The sequence below is a fragment of the Lissotriton vulgaris genome, chromosome 10, assembly GCF_964263255.1.
Source record: "Lissotriton vulgaris chromosome 10, aLisVul1.2, whole genome shotgun sequence".
NCBI lineage: Eukaryota > Metazoa > Chordata > Amphibia > Caudata > Salamandridae > Lissotriton > Lissotriton vulgaris.
Genome location: NC_141698.1, coordinates 337,383,982 through 337,404,199, shown reverse-complemented (window position 1 = coordinate 337,404,199; position 20,218 = coordinate 337,383,982). Strand labels below are relative to the sequence as shown.

Sequence of the window (20,218 nt, the reverse complement as noted above, 5' to 3'; positions counted from 1 at the left end):
ACCGAAATAGCACTTGGTGCTACAGACCGATCTCCCTTCTTGATTCCATGGTCAAGGTCGTGGTGGGCTAATCCTGAGAAGATTAGCCTCCTGGGCGGAGCAGAATGCGATAATTACAGACATCCAGTATGGGTTTTGCTCGGGGCATTCCACCTTATCCCAATGCCTTAATTTATATCTGATCCAGGGGAAATATACAATCGTCCGTCAGAGTATGCTCTACATGGCCTTCATGGATTTATCCTCCGCTTTCAATTGCGTCAATCGGGGGAAACTGTGGCAATCCATGAGGGCCATGGGGGTGGAGGATAACCTGGTTGGATTTCTCGAGGACCTGCATAGGGATACTAGGGCTAATGTCACATACGCAAACGACCTATTGGTTTCTAGGGATTTTAACATAGAGAGGGGTGTCCGGCAGGGATGCATTCTGGCCCCGTTTCTATTTAATCTTTATATAAATGACCTACATAAGATGCTGGTATCAACAGGGGCCGATTTTCCCTATGTGGGCAACCGGGGTCTTCCCGTCCTGCTTTACACGGGCGACGCTGTTCTCATTGCTGGAACTGCAAAGAGTTTTCAGACCGTACTTGATTATACCAGGTGAAAAGTGTCGATATTGCGAGCTATGGGAGTGGATTATGGGGCTATGCCACAATTGATGCCATACAGGTGGTGGAGAACAACTTTATAAAATGCCCCCTTGGAGTGCCTAGGGGTACATCTAATTTGGTGGCCACGAAGAAGTGGGGCTGCCTTATATTAGTGACAACTTGGCTATGCACCCCTTGTTGCTCTGGCTCAATTGTTGGCTGAACGAGGAGTTAGCTCTTAACCACCAGATTTGAAGGGACATTTCAAGTCTGGGCTACATGCTACGAATTCCATGGTTGAAACATATTAAGCGCTGTTTTGAGGATCTAGGGCGGCCTGACTTATTTTTAAAACCTGATCTTATTACCTTGAAGGATGTGGGCTATGTCAAGAAGACTTTTATGATGATTAAAAAGCTTGAGAGCGATCACATTGAATTGGGGAAACATAGTGTTCGCAAATATGTGATGCTCAAAACTATCTCTACCATGGAATCATATCTTCTGTGGCCATTATCAACCCATGAACGTTTTTTATTGATCAGGTTTTGTTTGAATTATTATCATTTGCTTTTAGCGGTTGCAAAGGGGAGCTGCAGGGGACAAGTGCTAGCACCCTGTGGCTGCGACGGAGTGTCTCCACAGAATTTGCTACACTTTGTGTTCTTTTGTACTTTTTATACTGTCCCTCGTACATATTTTTTAATTCCTTTACTAAAGAAGCTGAATTTTATCCAGGTCCGCCCTGCTCTATTTTATTTGCAACTGCTGAAACCAGACTGTTTTCCATTTGTAGCAGGTTTTTTAAAGTCTGCCCTGCGATCTAGAATATGTATGGAGTATTGATAGTCAACTTCTGTTTTATCACTTTTCACCTTTTGAGTCTGTATTTTGTATATTGTTTGTTTGGCCCTGTATATGCTCTATAATTATGTGTCAGGTGCTTATATTTTAATCCTATTGTATTGTAAATTGGATTTATTACTATTTTTAAAGATATGTCCTGTATTTTATAAACTGTTTAATGGTGCTGTGTAACTTTTATGGTTTTATTCATAAAACCGAATAAAGTATTTTGAAATGAAATGACTAAGAGAGATAGTGTGCACTTAGAGAAACAGTGCTGAGCTCTCATTTTAGCTTCTGAAGATCTTTCATAACGTCTACGAGAAACTCATGAGAAAAAACACCTTTCTCTCAAATATGATTTATCAAATCCAAGCAGAGAGTCCGCATTTTTCACTTGTTAAAATCATTGGAGAACTCACAAGAATTCCTAAAATGAGAATAACATCACCAACCAATGAGTTATATTGAGACAAAAATTTGTTATCACCCTTAATATATGTTCCGATTTGTGTTCATACAACACAGGTTTTTAGTACAGTCCATTCCAATGGGACCATGATCAGGAGCCCTTCACTGGCTGCCACAATATGTTGTACATTTTGAGGCCAGTCAGTCAAGGGGGGTTCTCATGGGACCTCCCCTTCTCCTCTCCAAAGGCCCCTGGAGATCAAGGTGTGCTCATCCTTCTGCCTTATTTTATTAAATTAATTTTCACATTGTGGTGACCAAATCACTATAGACTAATCAAGTTTAAATTGTCCAAATGCTAATTTCTCGAAAACGGATAAATGGATTAACACCATATCACTAAAACATGCTTTCAGAGTAAAGTTCTATCTTTTTGCCAAATTTCATGAAATCCAGCCATTTTTCCTGTATCATAGAGCAAAGTTTGCTATGGGAGTTAACATGGCAATTTTCTCTTTTGGGACCCTGCTTTTTCTTGGCCCTCACTTGATGGATCAGTGCAAAACTTTCAAAGGAGGAGATGAAGTGGATGGACTTTTTTTAAGATCTTTTCGTACAGATTTGTGACATGACACCAAAGTTATTAGTAAAACAGAAAACAGAAAAAGCTCTTCCTATTCCACGCAATGCCTACAAAACCAAGCAAAAAATACACAGCCCAACCAAAAGATGCTGGCAATCCAAGGGCATACTGGTCACAAAATCTTTATTGTTGGCTCCTCAAATCTATTTTTTTGCTTGGAAAATCTATATATTTATGTCCCATTGGAAGGCATCATGCAAAAATGTGTTGGATGAATGACAAGTGATAATGTGTATTGTGTGTCAGACTTCCCTGGGAGCAAGCTCTCTGATTGGCTGCCAGCAACATGAGAAAAAAATTGTTGGAAGCCATTACAGGATTCAGGCACTTAGTCCCCTGTCCTGAAGTTAAAAAAATTATATTATAAGGCGGCAGGGTTGGGCTACCCTGACCCCGTACCCCATGGGGTGATACCCAAAAGGAGCCCCCTGGGCCAAAAAGAAGAAAGAATCAGCAAACAATACAGCAATCATGCATGACTCTCAAAGGTAGTATGTTGGAACAACGGGTTCCTCAACAATGACTCCCAAAACCACGCTGTCTGTACTATGACCGCATCTCAACAATGATTTTTTTTAACACAAATTCTTTTACCTTGAATTTTTGTGATAAAGGAATGCGTGGTAACCACCCCCTAAAATCTATTTCAAACCCATCCCACGCCCTAAAATCTACCCTATACTCCCCACATCCCATCCCCTAAAAACTTACACAAACCGCCCAACCTCCTAATAACTAACACGAACCCCTGCCACCACCTAAAATCTAACTCGAACCCCTCCCACCCCCTAAAAACTATCAGGGACCCCACCTCCTAAAAATGAATATGAACCCCCACCCCCTAAAAACGAACACAAATCCCCCACCCCTTAAAATCTACCCCTAACCCCTCTCACCCCATAAAACCTAACACTCAGTCCTCCCTCCCAACCCTTGAACCCCTCTTACCGCTCCTGTCCCTCCGACGCTCCTCAGGCTGCCCATCCGGAACATTGGACCGTCTTAGCCTGAACCACGCACAGGCATGTTCAGACTAAGTTGTTGTTCGTGCAAGTCGTTGTTCAGCTTGCGTGACTCCAGAAATCATTGCCCCAGGGTTGTTGTTAAGGATGATCCCCCTTCCAAAGTATCAAAAAAGAAAATGGCGGCTGGATCGCATTTATATAGCTTATGCCTAAAGGAGCCTAATTTGAGCTGTCATCAGTGATGCCATAAAGGATATCATAGACTGTTAGACCTGGCACCATTGGTGTGGATCTCCCTTCCATTTTTGTTGTTTCCTCATGTATTTTTGCTGGTGTTAGATGTTTTGGGCACTGTGCCACTGCTATCCAGTGCCACAGTGCAAGTGCTCCCTATTGTAAATTGATGTATTATTAACAGTGGTTCCATGTTTAGCTATTTGGTTTACTTGTCAGACCCTAGTCTAGTACACTGAGTGTGCCCAGAGCGTGTAAATCCAAATGCTGCTGGTGGGCCTGCAGCACTGGTTGTGCCACCCAAAGAAGCAGCCTTGTAAGATGTGTCTAAGTGCTGCCATTGCAGAGCCTGCATGCAGTCTGGTACTGTCATGCTGACTGTGCAAGTGCACCCACTTGCCAGTCCCTAAACCTTCCCTTTTCTTCATATCGGTCACCCTTATGGTAGGCCCAAGGGCAGGGTGCATTGTAAGTATAAGGTAGGACAAGCCCTGGTGTGTGTGGTATGTCCTAATATTGAATTACAGCCATTTTCGTTTTTCACTATTGCAAGGCTACCTGTTCTCCATAGGCCAGAATTGGCTGTTAGAGTTATTACATTTTATAATCCTACCTGTCTCAGAGAACATGGTAGTAAAGTATGCCTGAGCTCAGAATAATAAAATACATATTTTAGTAAAGTTTATTTTTATATTCTGTGTTTGCAAATGCCACTTTTAGAAAGTAGGTATTTGCTTGTCTAACCATTCAAACCTGCCTCTGCTAGTTTGTGTATTCCTAGGTTTGGTTTTGTGAGTAACAGGGCTGGGGAATTCCAGGAGACAGGCTGAGTCACCTAATGGTGAAGAGAGAGATCTGCATCTAGATGGGAGGGAGGAGGTGCCCCTGAACCTTGAATAGGGCTGTGCCTGCCTTCCACAATGCTGGCTCCACCTCCTGTGGGGCGTCTGATGTTTCTGCCCTGCACTGTGAAATGAAAGGAGAAGTCTGGTAAACAGAGTGCTTCAGAACTGGTTTGGACTGGGCAAAGGCCCCTCGCCCCTCACAGAACAAAGGATTTTGGGGTATAAATATTGGAATCCTGATCCCAAGAAATTAGATCACTTTGGACTACAAGAAGAAACCTTTACTGAGGAGAGGAACCTGAAGAAAGTGAGGAGAGGCTATTCCCAAGCTGAAGTGCTGCTTGGGGGACTGGCCTGCAGTGGCTGCCTTACTGCTAAAGGAAGGAGAAAGGAACTTTGTGTACTTTGCTTTCAACTTGTGAAGGATCTCCAAGGGCTTGGAAAAGAGCTTGCCTCCTGCTGAAGTCTCAGGGACAACAGACTTGAGCCCCCAGCTCCCCAGAGTTCTTGTGGAAGTGCCTGCTACTGTTTTGGGCCTTCTGAGGAACTGCGTGTCGCAAGGAGTTGGAAGCGCGACTCAACAAGAAGAAGCGTGTCGCCGTCGCTGTGCTTGCCGTCGCAACTCCGAAGAAGGGTGCTGCTGCTGGAACTGTCACACTGCACCACATCGCAGAGAAGCGTGCCGCAACGAAGAGGAAGTGTGTCGCTGTCGCTGCTGATACTGTCGCAACTCTGAAGGAGGGTGTTGCCACTGTAGTTGTCGCACTGCATGGCATCAGGAGAAGAATCTCGCAATGAGGTCGGAGCGTGTTGCTGTGCCTGCCGTCGCAACTCCGAAGGAGGGTGTTGCCGCTGGAACTGTCGCATTGCACCGCATCGACCAAGAGCACCTTGCATCCCCCAAAAAGCGTGCCGCCGTCGGAGCTGCTGCTGTCGCATCTTGGATGTCGCCGCTGTAGTTGTCGCATCGAGCGGAAGCTTCACGCATCATGGGAGAAGAGCGTTGCCGCTGGAGCTGCTGCCGTCACATCTTGGATGTCGCCACTGTGGTCCACGCATCGAAACGAGAGCTTCTCGCATCCCTGAGAAGCGTGCCGCATCTGGAAGATCTTCACGTCTTTATTTTTTTGCACCTGAACTTTGCCGCATTTCTATCGCTGCGACATTGCTTGTTGTGGAAGCGCAACGCAACTTAAGGTACATTGACTCAAAGTATCGCATCTAAGAACTGCCATCAATGGAGGAATAAACACACTTTTCACTCTTCACATCAATGTTTGGACTGCCCCTGATTTATCGTGATGCTCATCGCGTCAGGATTCCTGTGTTTATATATATATATATATATATATATATATATATATATATATTACAACACTTTCTCCCCTTCAAGGAAACGATGAGCCGCACACGCAACACAGTGCTTTCAAAGCATTTATTAGAGCAATTCTGGGCAATCCTGACGCGTTTCATTCCATCTTGGAACTTCTTCTGAGGTGAGCTCTGGTAAAAAAGAAATTGATTGTGAGTCCCCACAAGTGCAGATCTTTAACCATTCTCAGCCCTCTAGTGGGCATCAACATGATAATATTTTACAGTGCATGATGGTATGTGTGGTTTTCACAATTCAGTCCAAACATTATGAACCCTCCAGTGGGCTGCCTTTTTCAATTTTAATGTCTTGATGGAGATAGTCTCCAATTCCGTGTTGCTCCACACTGCAGACCCACTTTCAAGACTGCTGCGGAACCATGCCAAATTCCAGTATCTGGCAGCGTCCGTTACCCAAGGTTCGATATTCATGAGTCACAAAGGTGGTCCAAGGCTGGGTAATGGCGGCACACTTACTGGTGGTGTGTAGCACTGCGGCAGGACCAAGCCGCTACACATTACATCACTTTCTCCCCCTTCAAGGAAACGATGAGCCACACACGCAACACAGTGCTTTCAAAGCATTTATTCGAGCAATTCTGGGCAATCCTGACACGTTTCATTCCATCTTGGAACTTCTTCTGAGGTGAGCCCTGGCAAAAAAGATATATATATATATATATATGTACTTCAAAGTCAGCTAGATACAGACAGACTGTTTGGACTTTGGTCAAGTAAACAGTCAATTACACTGCTACTAAATCCTCCATCTAAATATTTATTTTTATATATCCACTCATTCTTCAATGCAAATTGCTATATATATAATGCAAATTTAAATAACGAAGCAAACCACATTCACTGGATGATGTCATCAGTGATGTCATTTGAGATGTCATCAGTAATGTCACTGACCATGTCATGAATGATGTAATATGTGACATCATCAGCAGTGGATTTCGGGTGTGCGAAATATAGTTAGTACAACTAACTATATAGGAGCAATTTCAATGGTTTTGTATGAGTGAAATGCCCAGCTAACTATAACACCCCTAAAACGTATAGTTTTTTTAGTGAATTTTAAAGTTTTTTTAAATAATAATTCCTAACTATATAAAGCCTGAAACCTATGTTTTTTTCAGTGAATTTCAAATGTTTTTTAAATGCTAATTCCTAACTATATAAGGCCTGAAACCTATGTTTTTTTTAGTGAATTTGCAAGGTTTTTTAAATGCTAATTCCTAACTATATATGGCCTGAAACCTATGGTTTTTTCAGTGAATTTCAAAGGTTTTTTTAATGCTAATTCCTGGGGGCGTTCCCAGCAGCATCCATGGACTTGAGTAATTTATAGCATCCTCAAAGTCAGTCTTTCAAAAATTCCAAAGTATAGGACATGATAATCCAAATCCAAATGTTTCTCAAGAAAAGTCATAAACCGTGTCCGTGGGTCATATCTGCCCAAACGCCGATATTCCGAACGATTGAAAATGACTTTTCTTGAGAAAGATTTGGATTTGGATTATCATGTCCTATACTTTGGAATTTTTGAAAGACTGACTTTGAGGATGCTATAAGTTACTCAAGTCTGCCTGAATTGTGTGGGTAAAATTGATACCTAGTCACTTTGAATAAGAATGTACTTACGTCACGTCTAACATTTGGAAGAAATATCTAGTTATATGACAACAGGATACCAATATAACTTGAAGGAAATAAAAACGCCCTGAAGAAGTTCTGTTGTACAGAATGAAACGCGTCGTCTGGCTGTGGTACATAAACTTAAGGAAAATAAAAGCATTTGAATATACACCAAGATTCAGCGCTTCAATAAGGACTCTAAGTGATATGATTTGATTGGACTTGTTGTGCAAGTGGTGCTGTGCCAAACTTTGGAATATTCTCCACTACTCTCTACTACTCACTCTCTACTACTCCACTACTCTCTAATACTCACTCTCTACTACTCATTCTCTACTACTCTACAACTCTCTACTACTCTCTCTCTACTACTCCCTCCCTACTACTCACTATCTACTACTCTCTACTACTCACTCTCTACTACTCTCTACTCTTTACTACTAATTCTCTACTACTCTCTCTCTACTACTCACTCTTTACTACTCACTCTCTACTACTCTCTACTGATCACTCTCTACTTCTCACTCTCTACTACTCTCTTCTACTCACTCTCTACTACTCTCTCTACTACTCACTCCCTACTACTCACTATCTACTACTCTCTACTACTCACTCTCTACTACTAACTCTCTACTACTCTCTCTCTACTAATCACTCTACTACTCACTCTCCACTACTCTCTACTACTCACTCTACTACTCACTCTCTACTACTCTCTAATATTTTCTCTCTGCTACTCACTCTCTACTACTCACTCTCTACTACTCACTCTCTACTACTCTCTACTACTCACTCTTTACTACTCTCTACTACTCACTCTCTACTGCTCTCTACTACTCACTCTACTACTTACTCTCTACTACTCTCTACTACTCACTCTACTACTCTCTACTACTCACTCTCTACTACTCTCTACTACTCACTCTACTACTCTCTACTACTTACTCTCTGCTACTCTCTCTACTGCTCTCTACTACTCACTATTACTCACTCTCTACTCTCTACCTCTCTACCTCTCTCTACTAGTCTCTACCTCTCTACCTCTACCTCTCTACCTCTACCTCTCTACCTCTCTCTACACAAAACGTAAATGTACACATATATATATATGCATATATATGCATATGCATTTATATATGCAGCAAAAGTCGTCAAACGAAGAATCCAAAGGATGACAGCGGACCCAGAAGTTTGAAAGTGCTATATTTTTATTGTGCTTTTCCCCGCACCTCCGCCATGACGCGTTTCAAGCCTAACGGCCCTTGGTCACATGCATTTATATATATGTGGAGAAGAGCACCACCGGCAGCTGAAGGATACGCTCACCATCAGCTACACGGAGCTGCAGCTCGGAACTTTTCCGAACTCGAACAGTGCCATGTTCCAAGGTGCATGATGGGTTTGCACTACCTGTCCCTGCGACTCACTTAGAGTAAGAATGAACTTTTAAACTTTGAACAGCAGACTCGAACCTGCAAGGTAAACTACATGCCCCACAATACCCTGATGACTTACTAAACACGTGACCATGAAAGGCGGGGTTATTGTGGAATAAAGGAAGTTACAACGAAGTGCAGGCTCCGAGGTTGCTTTCTATGCCCAGGAAGAAGGGGCCGTGAGCCCTGAAACGCGTCAGCGAGGTTAATTGAATGCTGGGGGTCAGACGTGCAAGCAGCACATACAGGCTGGATAGCGGAGCATGGCGTGTGCCTTCTCAATGCTAAGGGCACTTGGTATCATCACATTTCGCACGGCGGCCCGGCCGTGGAGAAGAGCACCACCGGCAGCTGAAGGATACGCTCACCATCAGCTACACGGAGCTGCAGCTCGGAACTTTTCCGAACTCGAACAGTGCCATGTTCCAAGGTGCATGATGGGTTTGCACTACCTGTCCCTGCGACTCACTTAGAGTAAGAATGAACTTTTAAACTTTGAACAGCAGACTCGAACCTGCAAGGTAAACTACATGCCCCACAATACCCTGATGACTTACTAAACACGTGACCATGAAAGGCGGGGTTATTGTGGAATAAAGGAAGTTACAACGAAGTGCAGGCTCCGAGGTTGCTTTCTATGCCCAGGAAGAAGGGGCCGTGAGCCCTGAAACGCGTCGGCGAGGTTAATTGAATGCTGGGGGTCAGACGTGCAAGCAGCACATACAGGCTGGATAGCGGAGCATGGCGTGTGCCTTCTCAATGCTAAGGGCACTTGGTATCATCACATTTCGCACGGCGGCCCGGCCGTGGAGAAGAGCACCACCGGCAGCTGAAGGATACGCTCACCATCAGCTACACGGAGCTGCAGCTCGGAACTTTTCCGAACTCGAACAGTGCCATGTTCCAAGGTGCATGATGGGTTTGCACTACCTGTCCCTGCGACTCACTTAGAGTAAGAATGAACTTTTAAACTTTGAACAGCAGACTCGAACCTGCAAGGTAAACTACATGCCCCACAATACCCTGATGACTTACTAAACACGTGACCATGAAAGGCGGGGTTATTGTGGAATAAAGGAAGTTACAACGAAGTGCAGGCTCCGAGGTTGCTTTCTATGCCCAGGAAGAAGGGGCCGTGAGCCCTGAAACGCGTCGGCGAGGTTAATTGAATGCTGGGGGTCAGACGTGCAAGCAGCACATACAGGCTGGATAGCGGAGCATGGAGTGTGCCTTCTCAATGCTAAGGGCACTTGGTATCATCATATATATATATATATATATATATATATATATATATATATATATATATATATATATATATATATATATATATATACATACATACATACATACATACATATATATATATATATATATATATATATATATATATATATATATATACATACATGTATAAACATATATAATCTGCATATCTATATAAATACAAATATAAATGCATGCATACATATACATATATGCATGTTATTTACATGAAAGTTTGAAAAAACACTAATAAAAGCAAAGCTAAAAAGCCACCTCATTACAAACAGAATGGCTTTAACTTAAACGAGGGCGAAATCTATTGCATTTTCAATGCTTGTTTACGTTGGTTCCATCAAGAAGGCATTCAGATGTGTCACACATGTGCCATAAATTCTGAATGTTAGCACTATAGTTGCTCATTAGATCACTGTAGTAAAGCTACTGCTCATCGGGGAAGTCTGCTGCTGGTATTCAAAGTGCATGTTTCAGTCTGCATGTCAGAATTTTTTTCATGAAATAGAAGAGGATTTGAGAAGTCACTCAAAATGTGCCCTAATTTTTCTTTCTGAAGCACTAATCATACTTTCTATGGCAAAATGAACTCCCTCACTGTGTTCCTTTTTAAATTAAATGTTTTTAGACTTACCACTTCATTCCAATCAAGATGGCCTCTGCTGTGCCATACTTCTGTCATAAGTAAGACTGTTAGCGCTCTAGTTGTTCTTTAGAACACTCTGGGACATTCTGCCATTGGGCTATACTTGGGCTACATCTGGGTGATATTTGGGCTACATTTGGGCTTTTTTGTCTCTGGCGGCCATCTTGGGAGACTGCATGTCAGAAGTTTTTAATGAAATAGAAGAGGATTTGAGAAGTCACTCAAAATGTGCCCTAATTTTTCTTTCTGCAGCACTAATCATACTTTCTATGGCAAAAGGAACCCACTAATTGTGTTCCTTTTTAAATTTAATGTTTTTAGACTTACCACTTCATTCCAATCAAGATGGCTTCTGGTTTGCCATACTTTTGTCATAAGTAAGACTGTTAGCGCTCTAGTTGTTCTTTAGAACACTCTGGGACATTCTGCCATTGGGCTATACTTGGGCTACATCTGGGTGATATTTGGGCTACCTTTGGGCTCTTTTGTCTCTGGTGGCCATCTTGGGAGACTGCATGTCAGAATATTTTTATGAAATAGAAGAGGATTTGAGAAGTCACTCAAAATATGCCCTAAGTTTTCTTTCTGTAGCACTAATCATACTTTCTAGGACAAAATATACCCCCTCATTTTGTTCCTTTTTAAATTAAATGTTTTAAGAGTTACCACTTTATTCCAATCAAGATGGCTTCAGGTGTGCCATACCTTTGTAATTAGTAGGACTGTTAGCGCTCTAGTTGTTCTTTAGAACACTCTAGGAGGCTGCAGTAGAAAAACAAAGGAATCCACTGACAGTCTCTGTCCTTGTTGGATGTACATGTTTTACTGAGAATGTCAGACTTCATTCTCCCATTACTGAGAAAGATAATGTGAATTTACAGAAAATATGCTTCCAGCTTAGCTTATAGATCCCCTTTCAAACCTCTGTGGGAAAAGCATGAGATAATAGTTTTCTTTCAAACATGATTCATGATATCCCAGCAGAAGGCTTTTTCACATGGTAAAATCACCTTAGAACACACCACAATTCCTAAAATGAGTATGGTACCATCAACAAATGATTTATAATGTAACTAAAGTCCTAAAACCTTCTATTAACTGCACTGCTTTTTAATGAGGTGCTATCATGTATATTGGTCCCAAGATGGCTGCCAACACTTCTTGGATGAAGTGCTGACAGCCAATCAGATCTCAGGATGAGATGTGTGGTTAGGCTCTGCCCAGATATATAATTTTTTTCCTTTTGATTTTGTCAGGAACTACTGGAGCGATTTACACCATTTAAGCAAAAGCGTGATCTGCGGACCGAACTCTACCTCTCTGCCAAATTTGGTGTAATTCCGTTCAACCGTTCGGGCTGTAGCTGTGTCTAATCGTCCTATGGAAAATAACATGGGGAAAACAAGTTTTGGGACCCCCTTTTTTCACAGCCCCCACTTGACGAATCCCCCCAAAACTTTCAGGGAAGGAGCGGAGCGAGCCATCTTCTTTGAGAAATTCGCGAAGATTCATTAACCAGCGCCAAAGTTATTCCCAATAGAATGTTGCGGATTTCCTATGGAAACTAGGCCCTAACTATATATACTATATATACCTATATATATATATATATATATATATATATATATATATATATATATATATATATATATATATATATGTGTGTGTGTGTGTATATATATACATATATACACACATAATATATATATATATATATACACACACACACAGAAGACTACTGAAAATCAGCAGTTATAGTTATCTCATGTAACTATAACTCCTACCCTAAAGTAACTATAGCTCGTGCCTCCACTTTGCACAATGTTCTTATCTAAGATATCATTTCAGTTACTGAGTGATGTAATATGTGAGATAATTAGCTGTGTATGGCAAGGGTGCTAGTTATAGCTACTTTGGGGCACGAGTTAAAGTTACTTTAGATAACTATAATTTGTGATTTCTGAGGTTTTATTCATTCAAAATTATATGTTTTAACTGACATCTGCTTTTTTTCATTGAATTTTTTAAGTTTTTTTAAAAGTAAAGGAAGATATTATTACAATTCCGAACTATCAAACTATAACATCACTTTAGCCATTGGGTTGTAGTAGTTTTATGCTTCACCTCCTAAAGAGGCTTGGGTGTCTGAAAAGAGTGGAGTTTCTGTTAAGAGCTCTGCATAAAGTGAAGGCTGCAAGAAGTAGGGGATTATTCACATAAGGGCGCTTAGATGTGTGAAGTGAGTGCAGTCTCTGTAAAGGGTTTTGTATATGGTGAAGGTTGTGCATTGTAGGGGCTTAGTCAACTAATGGGGCTTGGATGTCTGGAACAAGCAGGCTCTCTGTGAAAAGCTGTGTACAGGTCAATGGCTGTGTGTAGTAGGGGCTTAGCCATTTAATGGGGTTCGTGTGTCTGGGTGGAGTGGCTGCTCCATGAAGGTTTTTGCACTAGACAGAGGGTTCCGTACTAGGAGCTTTCCCACCTAAAGGAACTTTTATGCCTGGATAGATTAGCCTCTCTGTGAATAGCTTTCCACTAGGTAAAATCTGTGCTTAGTTGGGGCTAGGCCAAATAAAGGGACTTGGGTATGTGATGGGAATGGGCTCTTTCTAAAGAGATGTGTATAGGGTGAAGGATGTGTATAGTATGGGCGTAGCTACATACCAGGGCTTCTGTGTGGAGGGAGGGAGCTATAGTATAATTACTTAAAATAAACGCATATATTAATGTAATTTATGATTTACATGTTTCTCAACCATTCAGTACTTATTTATATTTTTCACAGGCTGTACTGTTTTGTAGAGTAAACTCAACACTAGTAGGTTGGAATGGTTGGATGATGTTGTCAGTTATGACATCAGTGTCATTGGTGAAGTTATCAGTTATGTTATTGAACATGCCATGAGTGATGCATTTAAAGGGGCATGAGTGATAATTAGCTCACGGACCTATAACAGGGAAATTTAAGAGGTTTTTGGTTTAAAACATGATGCAATGACTGGTATTTATATATATAATGTCCGTTCAACTGTTTTTTTTCAGTGAATTTCTGGGGTTTCTTTTGTAACGTAAGTTAGGGTCTTTTTTCTATACTCTATAACATCAATTTAAACTTTATTTTTTTAGTGAATTTCAGTGTTTTTTACTCAAAGTCTGATGTTTTTACCCTACTTAACTATGACATCACTTTAACTTTTGTTCTTTTCAGTGAATTTCTGGTGTTTTTCTTTCAATGAAGAGTGAAATGTTATTACAAAAGTTTGCTATAACGCTGTTTTTATCTTCAGGTTTATCTTTCGCATTGTCAGTACTGTGCTTTAATTTTTCAACTGAATGCCTGTTAATATATATATTTTTTTAATTTCCACATACCCCATGGTACTCACACTGTACTCTAGAACCAATTAGAGGGAACCGGAGGAGTTCCGTGTCAGTGTTACTTTCTGTTTTGAGTCCCACTAAAGTACTACAGGACCACCAAAAAACAATGTTCTGTTTAGTATAAAAGAGTGTTTTGTTTTTACATTTGAGCCTACAGCATTATTTACTGTGTCAGTTCATGAGTATTCTTTGAGTCTTTTTGTAAATTTGGCTAATTGTTGGATGTCATTTTTGAGTGTAACGGTCCAGTAAAATACCACCACTAAAGAAAATATATATTGACCACCTAATGGGTTAAGGGTGTATGTTAAAAGGTCTTGGCCACCCAATAGGGCTTGAGTGTCTGGAGGGTGTGGGCTCTCTGTGAGAAAGTCTGTAAAAGGCAAAAGGTGTGTGCAGTGGGGGCTTGGCCACCTATTGGGCTTCAGTTTCTGTAGGCAGTAGGATCTCCATCAGGACTTCTGTATAAGGTGGAGAGTGTCCTTTGTAGAAGCTTGGCCCGCTAATGAGAATTGGGTGATATGATGGAGAGGGCTCACTGTCAAGGCTTCCTTTACAAGGCAAACATAGTGTGTAATAGGGGCTTGGCCACCCAATGGAACTTGGGTGTCTGAAGGACGTGGGCACTTCATAAAGCTGTACAATATGAAGGTGTGCATAGTAGGAGCTTTTGCCCCTAATGAAGCTTGGGTGTATGATGGAGTGGGTTCTCTTTGAAGACCTCTGTACAAGGCTACTATACAAGGCAAAGGGTGTGCATAGTAAAAGCTTGGCTACCTAATGGAGCTCGGGTGTCTGGAAAGAGTGGGCTCCCTGTGATGACTTCTCTACGAGCGAAGGGGCAATGTTGTAGGGGCTTGACCTCCTAATAGGGCTTGGGTGTCTGTAGGGGGTGGACTCTCCATGAAGACTTTTATACAAGGTGAAGGATATGGTTTGTAGGGGCTTGGCCACCCTGTGGGACTTGGATGGCTGAAGGTAGCAGCTCGCTCGTGAAGTCTTCTGTACAAGATGTGTGAATAGTAGGAGTTTTGATGCCTAATGATGCTAGGGTGTTTGGAGGGAGTCAGCTCTCCACGAAGACTTCTGTAAAAGGTGATGGGTATGAGTTGGGGGGCTTGGTCACCTACTTGAGCTTGAGTGTCTTGAGTGGGAGAGGGTTCTCATTGAAGAGTTCGGTCTGTATGCAGTAGGCACTTGGCCACCTAATGGGGACTGGGTGTCTGGAGAGAATGAACTCTGCATCAAGACTTTTGTTCAAGGAGAAGGGTTTACGTAGTATGAGCTTCGCCACCTTATGGGGCTTCGGTATCTGCAGGAGTGGGCTCTCCATAAAGACTTCTGAACAAGGCAATGGGTGTCTGTAGTAGGAGCATGGTCATCTAATGGGGATTGGGTGTCTGGAGGGAGTGGACCCTAAATAAAGACTTAAATACTTAAATACAAAGTGAAGGGTGTGCACAGTAGGGGCTTGGCCACCTAATGGGGCTTAGGAGCCTGCATGATTGGGCCCTCAGTGAAGACTTCAGTACAAGGCAACTGGTGTCCATAGTAGGGGCATGGCTACCTATTGGGGGTAGGGTGTTTGGAAGGAGTGGACTCTCCATGAAGACTTCTGTTTAATGTGAAGGATCTGAGTAGTACGGGTATAACCACCTAATGAGGGGTGTGTGTCTGGAAGGAGTGGGCTGTCCAGAAAGACTTCTTCACAAGACGAAGCGTATGTGTAGTAGGGGTTGGCCACCTAATGGGGCTTGGGTGTCTTGAGGGAGTCAAATCTCTAGGAAGACTTTTGTACAAGGTGAAAGGTCTATGTAGTAAGAGCTTGGTTACCTAGTAGAGATTGTTATTTGTTACTTTTTTCACTGGCCCCGTGGTACTTCTGTGGAAGCCAGCAAGGACGCCGTGTACTCTCTCAAGAGTTCCTTAGGACCACATGGGGGGTCCTTGCTAACCCCCGCAGGAGTATCTGGCCTAACTATAACTACATAGTGGCGAACATCACTGTGTAATATGTGTATGGGATAAAGTACTCCCTGTAGTAAATGATGAGGATATTGCAAGTCACAGGGGAGAGGGACAAGGATATAAGGTTATGGAACTCCGAGGTGACATGAAATATCCTTCTCATGTTCCGCAGATGCTACTCAGTGATGAAGCATGCCACACAATTGTGTGGGTGAGAAAATCAGGGTTTGTCCAAGCTCTGTCTGGGATTACTATGCCTCCCTTTACATTATTTACATCACTTTGCAATTGGGCAACGCTTTAGTTAATCATGGCCAAATAATCACTCAAAAAAGCTGAAAAAGCGAGGGAGAGCTTCCCACAACTCACTCTCCAAAATGTTCCTCTAAAGAAAGGTACTGTTAAAAAAAAGATTGCAAAAAGGTTAAAAACAATGACTATTCTTATATTATATCAAATCTGTCTGACCTTCAAATAGAATATAGGCACATCTTTGAGGGATTTCACAATGCTGACCATTAAGTCTTTATGCACTTCATTTGCAGAGTCATCTAATGCTATCAATCCACTTTTTACAAATGAAATAGCATTTATCAATTGGGATAAAATGCCAGATTGCTGATAGTAATCCTAAATTGCATAATATTGATCTCTACATGCTACACTATTAAAGCAGGGACTAGATCAGTTGACGTTCCATTATCCAAGAAAAGCAGAAGGCCATAACAATTATCTTGATTGACATCAGGCCACAAGTAAGAAGTTATAACTATGGGCTTTGCACAGGAAAATGATCCTGCCTTTTTATTCCAAATCAACCAGGGCTCCCTAACTAGTTATTTTGCCAGACAATGAGAGAGTTTAAAGATAGGTGAGATTATACTACAAATACAAAGAGAATATGCACGACATGCAAGTTCATGTTTAGGTGCCTTAGGCCCCCAATATGAGTTAACAGGAGTTTACTGACCTCTGTATAGTCCCCAGTTGGCGCTCAGGTCGAAATCCCAAGTTGAGAAGAGTTTATGTATGCATCTCGTAATTTTCAGGTGCAATAAAGTCTGCATCTTTCATAACATTTGTCAAGTCAATTCTGCCAAAATCTAACAGAGAAAAAATGATGGATTGATCATGAATTGCAGACCATGATGCTCTAAGCACCAAAAGCCAGTGTGTTATTCCCCAAAACCTTGGAATAGGTGCATTAATGGGGCACTAATAACCAAGGCCCAAAGGGGGGAATTCCCTGATACCTTTTGCAAGCTTTCCAATGGTATGTGATGGTGCAAGACCTTTCAAGAAGAAAATCTAAAGATGCCCTGTCTAGGGCACAAGAAGCTTGGGAGAAGTATCCACTGTAACATAAAAGGTCTAAAAAGAGTATTGATGTATATATTTGTTCAGACACATAAAGGGATAGGATAGGAGCACTCTTGAGACTTTTAAAAATAGACAGGTGACAGGAGCAATACATTTCATAGAGAAACGTAACAAATGTAACCAGTCATTCACTAGTTATATTTATATTTATATTATGTATGATTTTATAAAGAGTTTTTTAAAATTATATTCACAAACCAAATCACACTTAGTAGAGTCATTAATAAACTTTTAATAAAGATAAAAAAGCAAAACAAGAAATGTCATTCAGAAAGAACTGAAATAAATTCAATTCACTGAATTGTAATCCATAATTGAACAAATTCCCTAAAGCATAAACTAGACTAGCGCCTGCAATATTTAGTCGATCGGGCATATCATTTAAGAGCTAACTACAGTAATATAAGCATAAAGACACTTAGCTAACCAGAGGAGCAACCAACAGCGTTTTGGATAGGTAGAACTTATTAGTTTTCAAAAGAACTTTAAAACTTCTTGATCTAGGCGTCTCATTTTTGTGTTGTGCTTGTAGTTGGCAAAACGCATTAAAAGGTAGTGCACATATGTAATATGCACCTTTGCCCTCAATATGAGCATTCCTTTCTCCTGGTATTTACAGTGAATGATTTTCCTACATTTGTTTACATCATGACTTCAAAATGATGCTGTAAATATTTGTAATAAAAGAGATTACATTTCCGTGCACTTCTAGATATGTGCTACGTTTTTAAGGCAAAACTTATTTTTCCATCTTCCTTCCATAGGTCGTTAGCCATTGGTCATCAGTATTCATCACTAGGCACACAGCCTATCCTTTGCGGGAGCATTCCCGGGTTGGTGCCTAAACAGTTGCGCTTCTGTCGGAACTATGTTGAGATAATGCCAAGCGTGGCCGAAGGTGTGAAAATTGGTATTCAAGAATGTCAACATCAGTTCCGGGGGAGAAGGTGGAACTGCACGACCGTCAATGACAATCTGGCCATCTTTGGGCCAGTCTTGGACAAAGGTAATTAAGAGCACATGAAGGCAACATAAATTCAAGTACAATCTGTAATTTTATTTTTATTTATGGTATTCAAACAAAGGTCGCTGTTCTGTGACGCGCTGCATGAAAGGAAAGGAGCAGAACAGTGCCATATCTACTTGGGTTTCATCTTTCCCCTCACTGGTGCACTTTACACTGTTGTGTGGCAATGCACACATCCTTGCACCACAGCACAAGGGTGAATATGTTTTGTCCGGCATAGGTTTTGTATTGGAAAGGGTCCCTTCCAGTACAAAACCAATGCTTTACTATTTTGTATGTGTCTTGCACAGTCTAGCACATACGCAAAGTTGAATAAATGTGGGGAATTTTAAAACTTGCTCCACTTTAGGCACTGTTGGCCAAATGTCTGCATACAAATGTTACTAGACTGAGATTTACATCAAAAGCCATGGGGGCTTGCTTGGGAATGGTCATGTATCACCCTTGATATGTCCCCTTTAGGCTATGTAGTGCATAGAGCTACTTTGAATTACTGTAGGGAACTTTCTAATGCCAATCAGTCAGTTAGTCAAATATTCTTTATTCAGCCTTAGGCCAAAAAAGATACAAAAAACAGAAATGCAAATGTTTTTACTCATAAAAAAAAATAACGAAACTACACACCATCAATTAGTGCACATTTTTCCCTGTGATCAGATGTTATAAAATGTCATAATAGATTGGACCATATTTTAAATGAAGATTGAATACATTTAACTACTGAAAAAACTAATGGCAGAATTGCACCAGTTTGAAGTTGTTGTAATAAGTTAAAAGCTAATTTATAGCAAATGATATTGAAAGAGTGAAATAAGGGTAGTAAAATCCATTTCCTATATAACAAGTAAAATTGACAAAACATAATAAAGTGCATTGTTGATTGGAGTGTTTAACTGTCACAAGGACAACAAGGCACATTTTTTCATTGTCCTTTCTAGGGAAAAGATACTAAAACATGTAAAACATTAAATCTGAAACAAGTTAATAAATATCTATGGTAAATATGAGGAATGAATATTAGATAAGGTTCCATAGTGTTAGTCACTGATATTGTCAGATAAGAATTGACAGTTGGTTTTGACAGCTCACTTGACATTCGACGGTCCTGACATTTGCCTAAAAACAGGGCTTTTAATTACATTTTCATCCTCAACTTAACATAAGATTGTCAAGTAAACAAGTTAGACAATCCTAACCAATCAAACCATTCGTTTACATACTTGAGCCTGGGAATAAGGTGCCCATTTGTTAGTGAGAGGCAACCGCCTATAATTAACCTATCAACAGAGGCCTCATATGTGGCCCAGGCAGTAAGCCAGACCATCACTTATCACAGTTTAATTAGATCATCCAAGATAATAAGTCCCAACTCTGCATGGCAAATGAAAGAGGATGTATTCTTTGTCACTGCCAATAATCTATGTAAAACTGTTTTTTTACCTTATTGAATCCTCTTCAGTGAACACTATGCACTGATGTCGGCCCAAGAGTTACAATGAGGATGCATTGGGAATAATACATTGTTAACATGTCCCTGAGTGGTGTAGGTC

The 20,218-nt window shown here is 41.1% G+C and overlaps 1 protein-coding gene across 1 annotated transcript in view; it reads left to right on the top strand.

Moving 5' to 3' along the window:
• Positions 1-20,218, top strand: part of LOC147685204 (protein Wnt-3a) — a 292,735-nt gene that overhangs the window by 209,699 nt on the left and 62,818 nt on the right. Inside the window, exon 2 of the mRNA XM_086941116.1 lies at positions 18,406-18,647. Coding sequence (XP_086797242.1) covers positions 18,406-18,647 — 242 coding nt within the window. The remainder of the gene's footprint in view (positions 1-18,405; positions 18,648-20,218) is intronic.